Source organism: Lactuca sativa, chromosome 9 (genome assembly GCF_002870075.4).
Source record: "Lactuca sativa cultivar Salinas chromosome 9, Lsat_Salinas_v11, whole genome shotgun sequence".
NCBI classification, from domain to species: Eukaryota; Viridiplantae; Streptophyta; class Magnoliopsida; order Asterales; family Asteraceae; genus Lactuca; species Lactuca sativa.
This window is the reverse complement of record NC_056631.2, coordinates 34,468,975-34,489,735: the sequence shown is the minus strand read 5'-3', so window position 1 is coordinate 34,489,735 and position 20,761 is coordinate 34,468,975. Positions and strand designations below refer to the sequence as shown.

Genomic DNA, 20,761 nt, shown 5'->3' with positions numbered 1-20,761 from the left:
TTATTTTGGGTTGTTTGTTTTAATTTAAGATATATGGAAATTCTAAATTGTTAATTAATTATTTATTTGCAACCACACTAACTTGTCTTTTTGTATTTTGGAGCTCGACGACTTCAATTTTGAAAATATGAACATAAAAGCAAGAGACAATTTTTTTGACATTAACGATCTTTTAATTTTCATGTTTTGTCAATATCTCACAACTTCTCATTATAAATAGGCCCTTCCACCTCTACATTTTCACTTAACTTATTATTCACTAAGTTGAAGGTTTTAAATTGTTTTTTCTTTTCAAGAGCATTCATGGAAGCTAACCGCCCAATTCAAGTATGTTTCTTTTTAATTTTATGCAAATATGCATTTAAAGTAATTGACTATACTTCAATTAGGTTCCGTTTTGAATCTATTAGTTTTATGTCTTTGATACTTCATTTTTTTACATGTTTTAAATCTACCTATATTTTTTTACTTAATTTGTTTCGCATTTGAATTTGAAGGAGAGGTCCACATGTTGGCAACATTTTGATATGTTGTGGGTAGTAGAAGATGATGGGGTTGAACGAAGGCAAGCAAGGTGTAAGTATTGTTTCGCTACACTTAAAGCCGATCCATCAAGACACGGTACAAGTAGTCTTAATAGACATTGTCGTACATGTGCCAAAAATCCGAATAATATAGCTAGGTAATAAGTTTTGTGCTTTTAATTTATTTGGTAATATTTTTTTAATACTAAATATGTTCATTTTTGTTTTGTGTATAGAGATTGAAGATGCGTTAACTAGACAAGATGGTCAAGGAATAAGTGTTGTTTTGTTCTTAATTGTTTAAGAATTTTGATTTGAATTGTTTTGAATATTAGACTTTGATTTTGAATTGTTCAATAGGTACCATGAACTTGGACCCAACCATTGTCCCTTTCTTCGATTGTGTTATGTTCTTTTCATTGTTATTTTACCACAACATTGATCAAAAAGAAACATTCATTAAAATGATTATTAAAATGACGAATTGCATTGATAACAAGCATGCGAAAGTAACAAGAACAAGTTGACTAAGACAAAAATTACAAACCACATGCACGCACAATACCAAACAAGTAAATTTTGATTCAAGTTCAAAAACATTAATCAACCAAAACACACTTACAAACCAATAATCATTTATCAACAAAAAAAAAAAAACAAAAAGAGTATAACTACTCGTTAATATCTATCGGCCTTTTTCCATTTCCATTTTGGGTGCGTATGGCGTCTTCCAACTCGAATACATACCAGAAAAAAAATTAATGTGAAAGATAGCATGAAACAAATGTTTTGTTATTAGATAATAAAATGAATTTGTTTGCTACCTTTAGCTATGTCATCATCTTTAAGAATGTCATCGATGTTGTCAACAATCGGCTTCTTTGATTTCCTCACCCAATCTTGGGTGCAAACCAAAGCCTCTATTATAGGTGCGGACAAGTTTGCTCGGTAACTATCAATTATGCGACCGCTTGTACTAAAAGCGGACTCGGATGCCATTATAAATATTTGAATGCCCAAAAGATCTAAAAACATAAACATATAATGTTAAATTATACTACATTATAATAAAAAAAATATAAGTAATTAAAATTATACCTTTTGCCATCCGCGAGAGAATTGGGTAACGAGATGCATTATTTTTCCACCAAACCAGTATATCAAAGTCCTTAACGCCTTGGGCTTGTCCTTCGTTCAAGTATCGTGTTAATTTCGTTTCCTTTGAAGCCGATGAATTCACCGATTGAGCAAAATAGTCACCCACAAAGTCGTCGTCATCATCATCAATATGCACGATATCTTGACTACCACCGGTTTCAAATGGTACATTAGAGTTGGTATTGTAACAATTAAAAAAGTTCTCAAATCTCGATTCAATATCCTTGATTAAATACTTAGTCTTCACAGTAATATCTAATTCGGAAAGGGGTTTATTTTCCGACATCTTGTACTTGATTAATGTTTCAAAAGGATGTCTAAGAAATTTTGTCTTCATTCGCGGATCCAAGATAGTCGCAACGTACATGTAGTCATTCAAAATTTCAAAATCTCCCCAATACTTCTTATATTTATCTATCATATCCTTCCCAATTGAATAAAATCGTTTGTTTTTCGACCAAACCCGTATATGTTTGTAAATGCCACATACATCTCAAAAAAACCGATTTGCCAATGGTTTTGAAGTCGTCGACACCAATTCTGTTTTGACCTTGAACTTCTCAAGAAAGAAGACCATTGCTCGACAAGTTACAAAATTTTCACTCACGGGGGTTACCACATCTCGTGCAAAGGAACGATCTATGAAAAAAATGTTACAAAAAAAAATTAATATATCATTTTTTGGGGGGCTGTAAATGACTCCGTACATATGCAAATAAGGTGTTTCCAAAGTCTATAACTATTGTCAAACAATGAACTACAATTTTAGAAAAAAAAATCAGCTCAAACGGACTCATAACGAAGTAGATATGACAGTTTAAAGTTAACGAAAAATTCTAAAATAATGATGTTAACAGATTCAAAACAGCTTTGATATATCATTTTTGGAGAGCTGTAAGTGACTCAATACACATGCAAATTAGGTGTTTCCAAAGTCTATAACTATTGCCAAACAGTGAACTACAATTTAAAAAAAAAATCAGCCCAAACGGACTCCGAATGAAGCAGATATGACAGTTTAAATAAGGCTAAAAATTCAGCAGCAATGCAGAAAAAAAAATTACCTTCCATTTCATACTCGTAGAAAGCTTTTTCTAAATCCACTGCAATCTTCAATAAGTCGTAAGTTGAGTTCCAACGAGTGGGACAATCGTTGCACAAAAATTTGGTTGATTCCACCCCAACGGCTTTCATGCATTTTTTAAATAGAGCAATCCGTTGTGTCGACTTTCTAATATATCTTACGACGTCTTGCAAACATTTAACACTCTCGTCATTTTTATTCATCCCGTCTCTCACAATTAGATTGATAATGTGTGCCATACACCTAACGTGAAAGTGTTTTCCTTCATTGTACAAGTTTGGTAATTTGTTTTTTAGAAACTCTATTGCTTTGTCATTAGAACTTGCATTATCAACCGTACAAGTCATGACATTCTTAATACCCCACCCTTGAATACATTTCAACACTTCTTTTCTGATATCTTCCCCCCGTTGACTATCTAATTCTTTAAAGTTGATTATTCGTTTGTGCATCTCCCAATTATCATCAATAAAGTGTGCGGTAATGACAATATAATGCACCCTTTTACTCGGACTTGTCCAACAATCGGTGGTCAAATGAACCGTGTTAAGGGGATTACACAAGAATGTTACCAACTTATTTCTTTCTTCTTGATAATAAAGTGACACTTTTTTTGAAATTGTTGTTCGACAAGGTACAACCACCTTCCCGTTTAGTGCGTTTGTGTATTCAATAAAGACCTCATTTTCTACAAATTTAAAAGGTAGACCACCCACTACAAACAAATTCAGCATAGCCTTTTTAATTCGCTTGTCGTCATGTTTCCAAGTGCTAACACTACCCTCCCCGGTTGGTTCTTTTTTAAATTGTAACGTTTGTTGGTTTTTCAATTTCTCGGGGTTTTGCTTACAATTCTTTGCATGCTTATTTAAGCTAGACGTACCGGTATTATTCCTGTTGGCTTTGAGAACCCTCTCACACCATTTGCACTTTCCATGCCAAACTCCATCAATAAAAATCTTCTCAAATGATTTCCAACAATCGGACCTTGTTTTCCCTACTCTTTTTCTCTTTTGTGTTGGTTCCTCATTAATTTCTTGTTGAGTGTTGTCAACAAACACCTCATCATCATCAAACTACAATAGATAACAATAAAAACACAATTAAAATACAATAACGCAATCTTAATAACAAAATAGTTGTTCTATTCATATTATTGCAGCAAAACATCCATCTATCTTTAAGCAAAAAGGCTTGAATAAACTTGCAATTCATAATATTAACAAAAAAAAGACTTTTGCTTTGTTATTAACAAATTTATATGTTTGAAGTTATTAAATTTTACTTAAAAAGTTGTATATTAATATATCATTTTACTCCAAATGCAATAGTGAAAAAGACCCATTTGACTGATTAATTCCTAAAGAGGACCAAAATACCCTTTAGTTAGCCCCTCAATTTTACTCCATTTGTCTTTCATTTTCCAGCTTAGCCAACACAGAAACATGAAAAAATATTAGACATGTCTATTTTAACAATAAACCAAAAAAGAGCATATTGCCAAGCTCAAGGAAAAGACCATAATGCCCTCGTGTGAAAGACATGAGAATGGGACCAAAAACGTTAATAACTTCATTTCTAAAGTTATATTATGAATATCACCAAAAAACCCATTCTTTTGCTCATCAACACTTTTAAAAGTTCATAAAAATAGATCTTGAAGTGTAATGCAGTATGGGTAAAAGGTGAAGATATAGACACCCATAGCCTTTTAATTTCCCTTTCCTTTTCAAGTGAACAGGTACGTCTATCTTTTTGTTAACTTCTTTAATTCCATTTGATTTACCTCTTTCTGTAGTTATTCCATCATAAAGATTCTATATGGGTTTGGTGTAGATATAGAAGTCAATAAATGATATTTTTTCCAACTAAATCTCTCAAAGAAATTGATTGATTCAAATAAAAAAGATTTTACCATAACATGCTACTTGTATTTGATTCTGTCAACATATAGTTTCTACTCATAATTTGATCAAAGTCAACAGATTTGTGTTCTTTCTTTATTTCGTTCTTTCTTTCAATCAACACTCAACAAATTGTTTTTATGTTGAAATTTTATCAAACTCAACATACCCCATTTGCTAGACATGTCTATTTTAACAATAAACCAAAAAAGAACATATTGCCAACCTCACGGAAAAGACCATAATGCCCTCGTGTGAAAAGCATGAGAATGAGACCAAAAATGTTAAGAAACAGTAAAAGACCCATTTTATTACAAAATACAAATTGAATTGAATTGAAACATGAAGACCTGTTTTACTACTCAATTATCGACTCTAGTTCAAACTTCAAACTACATGGCTTAAGCTTAAGAGTGAAAGTAATAGGCTAATAGCAAACTGTGATTCCCACAAGGAAGTAAAAAAAAACACAAACTTCATAACACATGAAATAAAAATTCTTGGCAACTTACTTGTGTAGATTCATTGTTATCTACCCAATTGTCCACCATTGGTCTTTAATTGATTGTAGGAGATTGATTTGAAGTTCAATTAGGAATGAATGGAAGTTGATGTTTTGATGATCGTTAACTTGGACTTGAAGTTCGATGGATTGGAAGCACAAGACGGGAATGTTTTGTTGATTGCCCTCGTCGATCACCCGCAGAGAAAGCTAGAAAAAAAAAAACGAGTCACCGATCACTTAGAATTAGATCGTCGATTCAAGTCGCCCAATTACACGAACACTGGAAAAGAAACTGATGGTATTCCGGTTCTACAATAAGCACGTTGCCTATACCCGGTTCCACATTAAACCTAATCCGGTTCTTTGACTCACTAAACCCGGACCCGGTCCATTAAACCCGATTCCGGTTTTTTAAACACAAACGGTTCAAAAACCCGAATTAACCGGACCCGTTGGACCCATACCCGAAATACCCGGAACCCGGATAAGAGTAATTTTGAAACCCAATACTCGGACCGTTTAAGTATTTTCCGGTTATACCGGTTCCGGTTCCGGTCCGGTTTTCCAGTTTTATGACTCATCCCCACCCTGGAGTATGTCAGATATGAGCTGAGGGTCAGGAAGGCATACCAGACTCATATTGAGGACTCATTAGCATACCATATACGAGTTAAGGACCAAGTTGTATGCCAAACTCGTACTGAGGGCTTGAGGGTATTGGAGCATTCCAGTTGCGAGCTGAGGGCCAGAGGAGCATGCCAAACTTGCACTGAGGGCTGATCAGTTATATTTCAGTCTTAGGACTAAAAGGGGTAAGCCAGTCATAAGTTGTCGGCTCAAAAGCAAACCAGACTTATGATGTGGGCTCGGAGGCAAGCCAGATGTGAGATGTGGTCCCAAAAGGCAAGCCATACTCACACTGTGGGCCCATGGGGTAATCCAGTATGTAGATCTGTGGACCCATTACATGCTATTATTATGTGTATTATTTTTTATGTATCGGTATTTTGGGGGAACTCACTAGGCTTCGGGCTTACAGTTTCAGTTTTGGTTTCAGGTACTTCAGATGATCGTGGAAAGGCGAAGGCGTGATCGTACAACTCCTCATATTTTTATGATTTTGATTTCTGGGATACTTTAACATGAAACTATTTTGAAAACACTTTGTAATTATTAATGGTTTTTAATTGGTTGAAAAAGTTTAAATTTGTTTGAATTTTATGGATGTTACAAATACACCTCTCTACTCATATATGTAATCTTTAAATGCTTGCAAATAAGCTAAATTGATATTCTGTGTTGAAATATCAAGATTCATACCTGTAGTATGTATTATACTTGTATTGTTGGAAGTGGTTGTACATGGAAATCCATTTGTAACAAGTTCAATATGTGTACAACTATGAGTATTGTTGCAAGAAGTTAAAGTAAAGTTAGTTTGACACAGGGAATCGACTCTCCCAAAGCATCCAAAACCTGTAAACCATTACCAGCTTAATTTCCACCATATCATAATTAATTTAAAAGTTGTTAGAAATCGTAGGATTACCTTTGACTAAACAAGACAAATATTGTAGATGACTAAGGCACAATTGCTTCGATGGAATTCTTTTAAGATAAAAAGGTCGTAGAGATCAGGTATTACCTTGTCATCATGTACACTAGGTGATGTCATAGGGTTTGATTTAGGCAAAACTGCTCTTTCAAGCATTTAGTCGAATACCTGATGTGCAAGGCTCATTTCCCCTTTTTGCTATCATATTTAGAGTACCGCAGTTGACCAAATAACTTCACAATAGGAGCAAGTAAGAATCATTTGACCCATTGCATTTTCCACTCTGGATATATTAAACCTGAAACATGCAAAATGTATTTAGATTAAGCTTCGACAGGTAAACCATGTACCAGAGGTGCGTATGAGAAGAGACCACCAACGAACTGATTTCTAGTTGTAATAGCTAAGATTAAGCATCACATTTGTAGATCGGTGGCATGATTTCCAACTTCTGATGCTTAAAAAATTGCTCAAGATCAAAACAGACATAAGCAAATAGAGAACTTATGATGCGTCGTAATAATTTTATAAGAGTATTTCTGAAAGAAAATAATACGTAACTGATATAATGGATTGTGAATTGTAAGGTTCATAATGGATAGTCTGCATTGTAGCCCTCCTTTTTCTGAATTGCTTCTTAAAAAGAAAACAAACATCACCTAATAGCTAGCATTTTCTTTGAGCTGAACAAAGCAAAATCTAAGAGTAAAGTTTGGAAATGATAGCCTCTCTCTCGGTAAGCTGCTGCCGGAAGTCGGAGACTCTGATTCGAGATCGAGAAACCAAACAGATCTAGAGAGAATGAAGAATCAATTGTCCGATGATTCTGGCGTCGTAATGTTGATTCCGACAATGTTATGTGGTTCTGGCATCATTACGATGGTTACGGTTGATGTCGATTGATGGTGATGGTGGTTGAGATTACCTCAAGAGATACGTAGAGAGAGAATGAGAAGAGAGATATGTAGAGAGAGAAAGATGAGAGATACATAGAGAAAGAATGTCTAAAAAATGCTCTCAAATCTTTTCGTTTTAGAAAATATTATCATTTGAACATACCCCGATTGAAAATTGATCATCAGTTGGTCCATGTCTCGACCTTCAACTGACTAACTATTTATAACAATATCTTTAGTATTTCTCAAAATCATATTTTTCATATTCCAAAAGATTGCTATTCTGTCATATTTTTCTTTTCACATACGCATGGCATGCGATCAAAGATAAAGTATAAAATTAGATGAACCAATGAGACCCATGTCAATTGTCAAGTACAAAAGAGTTTCCATTTTTTTAATAATATAACCCAATCTTATTCGGTATGACAAAACGGGTAACGAAAAGACAAATCCACCTCTCCATTCAAACCCATTATCCGCGTCGGTCGTTGTCCATGGAACTTCCATGTTACCTATTCATCTATAAACAAACATCATACTTCGACAACTGTCTGTCGATTCATCATCTCTCTCCTCCTTACTTTTCGCAACTCGCATCACGTCTACGCGATTATGACAGACAAGTCTCATGGTCGAGTAGATGCATATGAGGACGCATCAAGATCCTGACACGTACATTTACATAAATGTATCCGTGAATTAGCCTACAACTGTGATCCATGGTATTAGTAGATCGAAAAAGATAGAGAATTTTTATGACTTCTGATCTGGGTATCGCGTAAACTTTATGCGTTTTGGAATTTAATTAAATTCTGATTTAGAAGATGGCAGGTAAAGCGAAGGACACAGATTATTTCGCGATCGAAGACGATTATGATGACAACGAGAATGATGATATAGAAGCAAATAACAGTGATGATGATGACACCGATGATGCTTCCAGTCGTAGATCGTCGTTTTCTCAAGCTACCGGTCAATGGCCACAGAGTTACAAGTTAGTTTCAGTTTCATCTATTGCTTTCATATGCTTCAGTTTTGGTTTTTTTTCTTGACGTTTATATATATATGCCTGTTTTTTTGTGATTTACATTTATTTATTTTGTTAATAATCTCGAACACAATGCCATGTAGAAATGATAAGCCTATGTTCTATGATGGTTTGCAGTAAAATTAGGGTTCAACGTTGATTTTAGAAGTAGTATATATTGAACTGTTCGCTTGTTGGGTTCTTAATTTACTGATATTATAAAAAAGAAATTGAAAAAAGATGAATTAATTTTGTTTAGTTTTTTGAAGTCTTATACCCACAATATATCGATCATTATTGCAGGTATACACTTGATTCGTACTCAATTTCAGCAACACCAAGTGTGGCATTCCTTAGACGCCCATCGGGTTCTATATATTCAATGTATGAACCGGGGATTGATAGTAGTACCGCTAACTTTGGTGATAATATAAAGTCTAAGTTGCTGATAGAATGTTCAAAGGTTTTTAGCAAAGAGGATGTAGATAGGATTTCAAGAAAGATATCAACATGGTCAGGAAAGGGTTCTTTGCCTGATCAACTAATCGATGAGCTTCCCATTGCCTTTGGATGTAGCGTCACTCAGACTGTTTTCAATTGTGAGAAAAGCTCAAAATCATATATAACATCTTATCACGTTTTTGTTGATCATTCTATTAATCAGACTTTTACTGGTATATGTGTTGTATCAGCGGTGAATGTGATGGTTGGAGTTGGAGTTCTTTCTATGCCAAATACAATAGCTACCGCTGGCTGGGCTGGCGTAGGAATCCTACTCCTTTTTGCAGCAATATGTTGCTACACGGCTTATCTCATGAAACTTTGCTTCGAGAGTAAAGAAACCATTCAAACGTATCCCGATATTGGAGAAGCTGCATTTGGGAAATACGGACGCCTTACAATAGCAGTAAGTTTAATTTATTTCACTTGGTGTCCAAGATCACTAACTTATGTCGACAATAGTGTATTTGTTGCATCTTTGTAACTTATAAGAAAGATGATCTCGTTGCAACATAAATCCAAGCAAGATTGGTTTGAAAAGTTAACCACTCTATTTATTGTTAATTAATAGTTTCAGTTCGATACTGATTAATCCACTCAATTCTTTTCGTGCAGATCATTTTGTACACGTCACTCTATGTAAGTAAACTATTTCTTAGTTGTCCATGATTGGTTATTTTATAGCTCAAACCTTGATTTTGGCTATTAAAATTTAGGCATATTGTGTGGAGTTCATTATATTGGAAGGAGACAATCTCACCAGTTTGTTCCCTGGTGTATCGCTGCAATGGGGTAGCGTCAATACGGACCCGGTTCACATGTTTGCAGTTCTTTCTGCTGTCGTTATGGGATCCACGCTTTTAGTAAAAAACCCCCGAGTGATCTCATTATTTTCAGGTAAAGTTTATCATCATTAATAGTGTATATATTTCAGCTCTCCCGTTGTTGAATTAAGAATATACAATCTTCTATCGATTTGCATGCAGCTACTGGTGTTGTGGCTACTCTTATGGTCATCATCTGTGTATTTTGGCTGGGTACAGTGAACGTGGGCTTTCATGAAAGAGGTCCACCCATAAAGTTGGGTGGCATTGCTTTCGCACTTGGTATTTATGGATTTTGCTTTTCTGGACATTGTGTGTTCCCAAATATATACCAGTCAATGGCAGATAAAACCAAGTTTACCAAGGCAATGATAATATGGTGAGACACTTTAATTTCAATATCAATCTAAGTACTACTTGAGAAAAACGTGAAAAACTTCTCTAGAACTTGATGAGTGATGTTTCATTACTGGCTATGATATATCATAACTCTTGATCAACCTTCCACTCGATTCTTTTGCAGCTTTATTTTGTGTCTTTTGATGTATGGGAGTGTTGCAATTGCGGGTTTTCTCATGTTTGGAGAACAATCGTTGTCCCAGATAACATTGAACATGCCTGAGGATGCAGTTGCTTCTAAAGTTGCTTTGTTGACTGTAGTAAGTGTTCATTGGTTGGTTTATTTTCATGGTTTTACTTTTTCGACTATGGATTTTAACTTACTTTTACATATTTACAGATTATCAATCCGGTCACGAAATATCCTTTTTGTGATATAATATAACTTATAAATATTAAAGAAACGTAAAACTTTAATTTCTGTATTTCCAATCCCTCATGTGATTATTTCTTTAAGGTCTACAATGGAAGTTTTAAATTCATATTTGAAATGGATTTTTTTTACCACAAGAGGATTATGCAAACTATTTAACAGTCGCTCCTTAACATTTCATACGTATGCCCTGTTGATGAACCCTTTGGCAAGTGCCATCGAAGAGCTGTTTCCTGCTAAAGTTGCACGTAGCAATTGGTGTTTTATTACTCTACGGATTGCACTTGTTGCATCCTCTGTCTGCATTGCGTTATCTATTCCCTTCTTCGGTATTGATCAATTAAATTACAGTGTCTTTACAATAATTTCACAACCACATTGAATGATACAGATGATTTTGTTTCTTGAATACAGGTCTTGTGATGGCTTTGATGGGTTCAGTCTTATGTATTTTGGTGGTAAGCATGCAATTTCGAGTTTAGCATTTCGTATCCTTGTTCGTTTTCTTTTATCTCTTATCATGGCTCATACGTACGTGTTTTTGGTGCAGTCTCTCATATTGCCATCTCTATGCTTTTTGATGATCAGTGGGAGTAAGGCCACGACTACGCAGGTAAACTATAAGACATAATCTGGATCATTTAATCAAAAGATTTTGTACTTCTATCCTTGTTCTTCGAAATTGACAATGAGGGTTGTTAAAATGTTTGCAGATTGGTTTGAGCATTTGTATTATGGTGTTGGGCATCGTTTGCATGGTCGTGGGAACGTACTCATCATTGGCAGATATAGCAAATGAACTCTAAATTAAGACTGCACAGTCTGGCTTAATTGTCCCATGCCTGTCTTTTTGTTGTAGTACTTCCATACATACTTTGGATCAATAAACATCATGAGTCGAATCTAGCATAGAGGCTACGAGTTGAAATCTTGGTCGAAGTTTGACTCCGGCAGCTCTAGTTTTAGATTTTTCGACTTGTGTCATTATGAATTTTGACAGCTCTTTCTCGATTCATACCATATTGCGCCAGATCCCCAATTTGCAATTGAAGACTTTAAAAGCGGAATACTTCTTTTCATTATTTTTAATAGCTCAAATAATCTTATAACAAATAGCCTTGTTTTCTTTAAGTCTCCACCATTGTAACCTTATAATAAATAGCCGATAGGGAAAGATTGATAGTCCTTAAACTTCCAATCCTACTTCCAAATCTAATAGTATAAAATGTTGTGTATTAAGTTTACAACTACATATTTTCTTGACCATAGGGTTGATGTAGATTCAAATGATTTGTTTTCTGAATTGAAATTAAGAAGTTTTCAATACTCCAGGTTGTTATTTGGAATGTTTACATTGCAAAGACTCTTATTGACCTCTCAATTTGTAAAGAGAAGTTTTTGAAAAATTATTTGACGTCATCATTATCACAAATAAGATTGAATGATTTGACTACATGTCCAGAATGACATATTGAACCATATTGATCTTGATACAACTATTAGGCTGGAGGGAGTGGTGCCACCGAAACCGTACTCCCTCCCCCGCCACATCAGCGCCATGTCATCTTTTACCACTCAAGTGTGGTTTCTTGCCACACTTTTCATTTCTTTTATTTTTTGTTTTTTTTAAGTATTTTAATTTAATAAAACTTTTTTTTAACTAATTTAATTTAATATACCTTCTATTTTAATAAAAAAAACATAATTCTTCATTACTTGAAAATTAAAAAAAAAAAAAAAAAAACAATGCATTGCGTTACCAAAAAAAAAAACCACACACATGACATTTAAATAACCTTAGAAACTTAAAAAACATGAATAAAATAACTAAAGGAGAGTGGTGATTTAAAAAAAAAAATTTGAGAGAGAAGATTGTGTTGTGAAAAAAAATTAAATTTGATATGTGTATATATATAGGAAGGAAAGAAAAAGCAAAAGGAAAAAAAATAAAAAAAAAATGAATATTGCATTCAACGGTCAAATAATGACCAATCACATTTCACGGTCTTTAAAGGCCGCATTGCGGTCTTAACTGCAGGAAACCGCACCCTGGGGGCGGTGTTCCCTGCTGAGGTGGCAGCCAAATGCGGTTTGGGACCGCACCACACTGTGCAGCCTTACTAATATCATTGGAATTAGCCATCATGCATATGATGGCTAGATTCCTACTTTGTAGGTTAGGGAATGATTTGGTGGTTTCCATCCATCTCAACCATTAAGAATATCCTTCCTAATCTCTATACTAATAAAAGAGTAGTCATTTTGCCAAGTGTTATAATATTAGAACTCCTAATTAATATGATGTCACTTGTTATTCTATTAATTCTCTATTTTAAATTCATTAAACCTCCTAATTAATGTGATGTTATTTGTCAATATATTTATTCTTTATTTTAAATTTTAAATTTTATATTATTGTTTTCATTAGTTTACAAATAAAAAGAGTCTAATATATATGATAAATGAATTCCACATATTTATTTGAATCAATAATTATAATTTTACATAACTAACAAAAAAAATCTCTTAATTAATAATGTATTTAAAATTTTATACAAAATAATTAATTAATAATTTTAAATTTTTTTACTATGAATATTTAATTAATTTTGTAACCGTGGTTTCCACGGGTTATAAACTAGTAAATGAAAATATTTTTGTCACATGATACTCTCTCATTAATTTGGACATATGTCATTTTTTGATATTTTTGAATACATGTTTTTTTCCATGTGTCATTTTCTCATTGTTTGTCTTTCTTTAATTAGCACATCATATTTATACCTCAATTAATAATTACCTTAATCGAAAATAATCATTAAATTACAATATTACAACTCATATACTATTGAATGTGTTTCTTTTTAAATTCAAATTTTAAATTTAAATTTCAAATTTAAATAAATTTTTGTTTAAATCTTCATATTTAATTTTTTTTGTTTTATTTAACTCGTATAACATACGGTCTCACAACTAGTGTTTACTATATATGTGTTCACATTAAGAGGGCGCTTGCTATAAAGATCACTGGCTATATGCAAGGTTATAAATGTTATAATCTACAATGAGTTAGACAATTAATCACAACAATCTTAATCAAATTATAACTACAACTTAACATTGTATAAAAAATGAATCTTATCATGTAACCCAAGGCGACGCATAAAATATCAAAACAATTGGAGTCGTCTTTTTTGATATGGGTAACTATTACTCTAGAATTTGTTTTTTGGATTGCAACAATACACAAGTAGGCTTTTTTCATTGATTTGTTTGGATGCACTCATTTCTAGCATTGGATTTTATAACTATAGATATATTATATACGTGGTGCTTGAGATAAGATTGCCAAAACCTCAACCAACAAATATGTTAGTAAGAATTTGAAGCCATGAATGCGATTTTAAAATATTAGTTATATGAAATATCAAGCCAAAACACTTTAGGCCCAATCTATGCTAATACATGTGAAATGTATTTTCCAAAAGGGTTGTATGAAATATCAAAATTCAAACAATTTAAGACTAATCATGTCAAATTTTGAAATTGGTCCTAGACCGGCCTAAATTGATCCTAAAATGGACTATAGTGATTATAACCAATCCTAGTCCTAGACTGGGTATCTAGTTCTTAAATAATTATGTTTTCGGTTTAAGTACCTATTTAAAACATACTTAAATAAGTTCGAAACTGAAATTATCGAACTGAAATTAGTTTCGGTCCTAAACTAGTTAAAGACTAAAATCGGTTGAAAACTACCATCAAATCAATTAGTGTGTAGTTTTATATTATAGATTAAAATCAACCATGTGATATGTCTTTCTTTTTTTTTCTTTTTTGGGTAAACATGCAAATTTATAGCTAAACATAATGAATGGATTGATTGTCTATGAAAGCTACCACTATGAATTAATTGATAAAAACACATTATACATGCTTCTCTCACTTGTCAATGGTTTTAAAATTGATTAAATTATTTATTAAATATTCTTCAAATTGTATAAAGCACAAATGAATCATGCAGTGAAATCTGAAATTTAATGAATGCTCTTTAATGATTTTATCTTGTAATTTATATAACAATATTTTCTTTTAAAGTTCTAACCATCTCACTTTCATCTATATTCACTATTGGTTACCAACAAACAAACGAGTGATATGTGTCCAAGTCCTCAACAACTAATTAAATAAATAGTAGTTATATTCTCACATTACTTTTTTATTAATAAAAGTAGAAATACTTGATATTTTATTATTGTATTCTAGGAAGTTTTAACTACGAGGAAATCAATGACTTTGATTATATCTTTTATATATTGAGGAAGAGTAATTATGAAACTTTGAAGATTGAATATTTAAAATATTTGAAAGACCGAAAAATTGAATATTAAGGTGCCTTTGGTTTGCTGGAATTTAACGGAATTCGGAGGAAAATGAATCTAAATCCTCATATTCCAATGTTTGGTTCAACTTAATATGATGAAATTGAAATCTTAAATGAAAAAACTTTCTATTAAATATGGAAAAATACTTTATTTTCAAGAAAATGATGGAATTAATTCACTACCATCATCACCCACCTCACCCTCACCATCACCGTCACCATCGACGCCACTACCACCATCTACCACCTCTACCACCACCATCACCTCTACCGTCACCACCACTACGATCTGGACCACCACCACCACATATCATCATCACTACCTCCACTTTCACCACCGCTACTGCTACTGCCATTACCACCACCACCACCACCACTATCTACCACCACCACCACCTACCGTCACCGCTACCACCATCTACCACCCCACCGCCACCACCACCACCACATATTACCGCCACCACCGCTACCACCAACGCCACCACCACCTACCATCACAACCGCTACCACCTACTGTCACCGTCGACACCATCACCACTACCACTTCCACTGCCAATTCCACCATTATCACCACCACCACTATCAACCCCCACCACCACCACCACCACCACCTAGCACCGCCACCGCCATCGCCACCACTTATTGTCATCATCATCACCATATACAACCCTCGCCACCGCCACCACCACCCATCATCCTCCACCGCCACAATCGCTACCATCACCACACCTATTATCTTCTTCGTCACCATCCCCACCACTAGGGGTGTCTAAAAGAACCGCAAAACCGAAAAACCGAGCCGATCCGGTCAATCCGAAACTGAAAAAACCAAAACCACAATAAACTGAAACCGAACAAACCGGGTACATACAGGTCGGTTTCGGTTTTTATATTTAGATATCCAAGGATACCCGAACCACATAGTAGCATAAATCACGTTCATATGCTTTTTATCAACTCTAACTTATTTATCAAATGTATATTTTATGTCTATGTACTTATTCATAAGATATTCATAAAATGTACGTTTTTATGCGTAAGAGTTGAATTTTTTATTTTTATTTTTGTGAGTTTTTGGTTTTTGTAAAGAAATGATTGAAATAAAGATAGTAGTTTCGATTGATTATTATTTTTTATATTGAATGGATACCCGTGAACCGAACCGTGGTTACCCTTCTTTATATGGTTCAGTTCGGTTCGTTTTTTTTAGCAATTCGGTTCGGTTTCGGTTAGTGCATGCAAGGTACCCACCCCGTTGTCACGGTTCACAATTTTATTAATATCCGATCCGAACCACCCTGTGAACACCACCACCACCACCTACCACTGCCACCGACATGGATGCTCAATTAATAAAATGAAAATTTACTATTTTATAGGTTATATAATATATCTATACATCAAAGATAGAAAACAAAGTAAACTTAATTTAAACACACAAAAAAAAGACAATTCTGCCATTTTACATGGATTACAATTCTATTTTCTATCAACCAAACATAGAGCGTGTTTGGCAAAAGTAGTTGTTAGCTGGAAGCGGATAGCGGTTAGCTGGTAGCGTGTAGCTGCTAGCTGGTAGCGGGAAGCTATAGCTTTTATTTGTTATATGAATGTTTGGCAAAAGTAGCTGGAAGCTTTTGAAATATATAAAATTACATAAAAGGACAATTGATTAAAAATAAAAAATATATATAAATATATTTTTAAGGGTAATTATGGAAATTGATTTCAAAAGCTCTGGAGCGTTTTGTTAAAAGCTACATGAAGTAGCTTTTAAAATCGGAGTGTTTTGTTAAAACTAAAAGCTAAACGCTCGTACTGCCAAACGAAGTTTTTTGTTTAAATCAGAGCGTTTTGTCAAAAGCTAAAAGCTAGAAGCTCCCAAACGCTTCCAAAAACTCCGTGCCCAACATGCCCATAATCTGGAATTAATTTTAACTCCATTTCTTGTCAACCAAATAGTATATGAAATTTGATTCAAATTCCTGACATATTCATTTTTGAATTCCAATTTCTTTACACACATTCTGCAAACCAAAAAATATCTAAGAATTATGAGTAAATTACACGAATGGTCCCTATGGTTTAGGGTAATTTGCACGTTTGGTCTCTAACTTATTTTTTTAACTCGAAAGGTCCCTATTGTTTGTTTTTGTTACTCGCTTGGTCCCTAACTTACCTAAAAAACTTATTTTGCCCTTGGTTTTTTAATTTATTTAAATAAAATACCACCAATCTCATCCACTCGTCTTATCTTACATACCCCATCATTTTCACTATTTAAATAATAGTATTTTTCGGTAAGATATGGACCATTCGTGTAGTTTACTCAAGAATTATATATATTTCACTTTTGAAACTATAATATAAAATTAAAAAAGAAATATATTCTTGTAGGTATTATGAAAATTATATTACATAAAAATATTAACAATTTATTTTATATAAAAGAAAATCCCTTCACGATGAAAAAAAACCAAGGTTCTAAATGGCGTGTGCCGTGACTTAGCAGCAAGGTCAAACCTATGATATGGTGAGCCTTTGCGAGTCATGACGTTTTTCAGTACATGATAAGTTTATATACATTAAAACAAATAAATCATATAATTATAGAATTATATTAAATATATCATGTTTTAGAAGTGTTATATTATCATTTAATATAAAAAAAATTAACAAAAAAAGTCAATTGTTTTAGGTCCGATAAAAAAAATCTCGCGTCTTGAAAAGAACTCATGTCATAACGCGATAAGGCGCGCCTTGACACGTTATTTAGTCATCAGGTTTAACAAACTCGTCTTAAATATTTTCGTAACGGCTACACCATGACGTGCCTATTAGAATCATGAAAAAAATGACCGTACTAAAACTTGCTTGAACATGGACGAAAAGAAAAAGTAAAGAAAAATTGGATCGAAACCGGTCTTTAAAAAAACTCATATATTTTTTTTTTTCATGTTTAGAAAAACAGAACCATTAAAAGTAAAATTGAAAATCATATTTGTTCGTCTCTCCTCCCAATCCAATATATTTTTATTCCCACAACATAACATTTTGGAAATGGTAACTTTGCAAATCCTAAAAATTTAATCATTTTCCTATATTCCGCAATAAGATAAGATTTGATATGTTTTTGTGAATATCCATGTATCAGTTATTTAAAATTTAATAATCAAATGAATTGTTAGTTGTTTTGTAAAAAGAGATGGGGAGACGAGGGCAGGGCGATGAAGGCGGATGTAACGAATTTGATAAACCGATCACGTCCGGATGCAAAAGCCAAAGGAAATCAAGGAACACCACTAATATCCCATTTGCTGGTATATAACGCTAAAGCCAAACGCCATTCTTTTTTCCATTTCATTCCCCCATTTTTGATTTTTCTCTCTCGCTCGCTCTCTACTTCCCACTTCTCCACCTCCCAAACAACCAACAAATGGCGGAGCAGCTCACCGATGATCAGATCTCTGAGTTCAAGGAAGCCTTCAGCCTATTTGACAAGGATGGCGACGGTATGTTACGTCTTCCCTTATGTGACTGTTTTGTTATTGATTTGTATTTTTAATGGTGTTTCTCCATAGAATCCTATTCATAGTTTCTGATAACCTTTATATAGATGTCATTCAACTTTTTTTTTTTGAGCGAGTTTGTCTTCGTCTGATTTAGATCACGATTTGCCTTTTGAATTTCGTAAACAATTCGAAATTGCTTTTTCTGGATAGGTTGTGATTTGGATCGTCGATGTATTGACAAAATTAGAAAGAAAAACAAAAAGATAAGTGAGCAACACATATCGGGATCGAATTGAGTAATCATCGTTAGCCTATCTAGATTCTTTTAATTAATAGTTGATCTGATACTCTGATGATTATATATCATTTCTTAATGGGGTAAATGCCTTGTCCGTACATGCCGAACAGGGAATTCCGTGTTTTCTTGTAAGATTGGTTGCATATATTCAATGATTTTTGTCTGGAATAGAATCATAAAAACAAAAATCCTTCAATTATTTAGTCGAATTCGAAAATTGATTTGAAAACTGGCATGAATATATAGGTTGCATCACCACAAAGGAGCTCGGAACTGTGATGAGATCCCTAGGGCAGAATCCGACGGAGGCTGAACTCCAGGACATGATAAACGAAGTTGATGCTGACGGAAACGGAACAATCGATTTCCCGGAGTTTCTAAATCTGATGGCGAGGAAGATGAAGGACACAGATTCCGAGGAAGAACTGAAGGAGGCGTTCAGAGTTTTTGACAAGGATCAGAACGGCTTCATTTCTGCTGCGGAGCTGCGTCATGTGATGACGAATCTTGGGGAAAAGCTTACTGATGAAGAAGTCGATGAGATGATCAGGGAAGCTGATGTTGATGGTGATGGCCAAATCAACTACGAGGAGTTCGTTAAGGTTATGATGGCCAAGTAATAACCCTATAACCCTATATCTCTTTTCTTAAAATTAGTATTGTTTTTAAGGGCAAAAAGGGTTTGAAAAAAACGTTAAAACCTCAAGAGGATGATGACGATGATGATGATGATTGAATATTGATGATGATGATAATGTTTATTCTACTGGAGGCCATGATGTTTAATTATGATGTATGTATTGTTGACAATTATATTCACATCTCCTTTCCACTTCCCCTCTTGTTCGTTGCTATTTCTTAAGATTTTTCAGGCCAAAACTTTCAGTTTGTTGTTTCGTTTCTAGGAATCGGTGGACTTGTTAACATATTTTTGAATGGTTTATTCATAAAAATGACTCTTTTTTTGGCATACTATCATAAAATATGACTTTTTTATTTTTTTGTAAAATGAATTATGCGAAAGTATATCAGTTTGCGAAATTTCTTATGGCGGAAAACAATTTGCAAAATCATAGATTGGACGAAGTCATCGACCCAATAGATTTTATAGTCGAGGAAAGCATATAAATACCACTTCATTAGTATATGTGTGTGTACATATGTTAAAATCCAAAAGTCAAAAGCTAAACTTTCTCTTTACATTCGGACAATAAGGAGAAAGTACAAACGAAATTTAAAGTCTCTCAAACCATAAGCACGTTAGGGTCTTGAAATGGAAGCAGGAAATGGCATCAAGAACCATGTAAGGAAGAAGGGGAAAAAATTAAAGAAAGATGATCCTAATTATGAATTGGAATTCGATCATGAGGTGCTTTTAAAAAAAAAATATCCCCATGGATTACGAAAGGGAATTGGTCTAACGACTTATTTCTTATAACCCTTTGTGAAAATCAATGAGTTATGAGTTTTATGAAATAGATGAACATCTTGATGATGATGAATTGATGATAACATAGCCCATCTTGATGATAATGAGAACACTTATTGGTGAAGTTAATGTCGATGATCCCACCATATACAAAGAATCCATATCATTTAATGAGGCCAAGTCAGCACCCTTGAAACAGGCTTTCCAAAGGAAATAGTAATAGTAAAAATGTTGGGTGTTTTTGGTAAAAAAAGGATTTTTGTTTTAACAGAAATGTTAATAAGTATTATGTCTTTATTGAAGCTAACTCATAAGAATATTATAAAAGAAAATTGATCGTTAAAATTATCAGATTATTCCTTAGATATTCCTAGTGTATACTAAG

At 33.7% G+C, this 20,761-nt stretch overlaps 3 protein-coding genes across 5 annotated transcripts; 2 read left to right on the top strand and 1 right to left on the bottom strand.

Annotated features, from left to right (window-relative positions):
- Nucleotides 1–992: 992 nt before the first annotated feature.
- On the bottom strand, nt 993–7,829 carry LOC111879472 (putative AC transposase). 3 transcript variants are annotated; one of them, XM_042898139.2, is made up of 7 exons: nt 7,292–7,829; nt 6,496–7,028; nt 5,183–5,382; nt 2,747–3,842; nt 1,623–2,321; nt 1,349–1,549; nt 993–1,258 (listed from the first exon to the last, which is right to left on the bottom strand). In XM_042898139.2, exons 3-5 carry the CDS (start codon nt 5,219–5,221, stop codon nt 2,176–2,178), a joined length of 1,281 nt encoding a protein of 426 aa, XP_042754073.2. In that variant the 5' UTR covers nt 5,222–5,382; nt 6,496–7,028; nt 7,292–7,829; the 3' UTR covers nt 993–1,258; nt 1,349–1,549; nt 1,623–2,175. The 3 variants fall into 3 exon arrangements, with proteins under 3 accessions (XP_042754073.2, XP_023731712.3, XP_052623325.1); XM_023875944.3 differs by having other exon boundaries at nt 993–1,251; XM_052767365.1 differs by having other exon boundaries at nt 993–1,549; nt 6,496–6,651; nt 6,725–7,028.
- Nucleotides 7,830–8,071: 242 nt separating this feature from the next.
- On the top strand, nt 8,072–12,648 carry LOC111879420 (amino acid transporter AVT1A). Its single transcript, XM_023875876.3, has 12 exons — nt 8,072–8,623; nt 8,960–9,255; nt 9,349–9,563; nt 9,773–9,796; nt 9,874–10,054; nt 10,144–10,360; nt 10,505–10,640; nt 10,721–10,740; nt 10,937–11,082; nt 11,168–11,211; nt 11,304–11,366; nt 11,467–12,648. Exons 1-12 carry the CDS (start codon nt 8,454–8,456, stop codon nt 11,557–11,559), a joined length of 1,605 nt encoding a protein of 534 aa, XP_023731644.1. The 5' UTR covers nt 8,072–8,453; the 3' UTR covers nt 11,560–12,648.
- A 5,471-nt stretch (nt 12,649–18,119) lies between these two features.
- On the top strand, nt 18,120–19,781 carry LOC111879454 (calmodulin-7). Its single transcript, XM_023875929.3, has 2 exons — nt 18,120–18,649; nt 19,194–19,781. Exons 1-2 carry the CDS (start codon nt 18,574–18,576, stop codon nt 19,565–19,567), a joined length of 450 nt encoding a protein of 149 aa, XP_023731697.1. The 5' UTR covers nt 18,120–18,573; the 3' UTR covers nt 19,568–19,781.
- The last annotated feature ends 980 nt before the right edge of the window (nt 19,782–20,761 follow it).

What these genes read in the sequence shown, in the direction of transcription:
- LOC111879472 (XM_042898139.2), bottom strand. Translation starts at nt 5,221, where the DNA reads ATGGTGGACAATTGGGTAGATAACAATGAATCTACACAA. An exon ending in ATAACAATGAATCTACACAA is followed by an intron (nt 3,843 to 5,182) that starts GTAAGTTGCCAA and finishes TATCTATTGTAG; the next exon opens with TTTGATGATGATGAGGTGTT. An exon ending in CTACGAGTATGAAATGGAAG is followed by an intron (nt 2,322 to 2,746) that starts GTAATTTTTTTT and finishes TTTTTTTCATAG; the next exon opens with ATCGTTCCTTTGCACGAGAT.
- LOC111879454 (XM_023875929.3), top strand. Translation starts at nt 18,574, where the DNA reads ATGGCGGAGCAGCTCACCGATGATCAGATCTCTGAGTTCAAGGAAGCC. An exon ending in ATTTGACAAGGATGGCGACG is followed by an intron (nt 18,650 to 19,193) that starts GTATGTTACGTC and finishes ATGAATATATAG; the next exon opens with GTTGCATCACCACAAAGGAG.
- LOC111879420 (XM_023875876.3), top strand. Translation starts at nt 8,454, where the DNA reads ATGGCAGGTAAAGCGAAGGACACAGATTATTTCGCGATCGAAGACGAT. An exon ending in CACTCAGACTGTTTTCAATT is followed by an intron (nt 9,256 to 9,348) that starts GTGAGAAAAGCT and finishes GTGTTGTATCAG; the next exon opens with CGGTGAATGTGATGGTTGGA. An exon ending in AAGTTGCTTTGTTGACTGTA is followed by an intron (nt 10,641 to 10,720) that starts GTAAGTGTTCAT and finishes ACATATTTACAG; the next exon opens with ATTATCAATCCGGTCACGAA.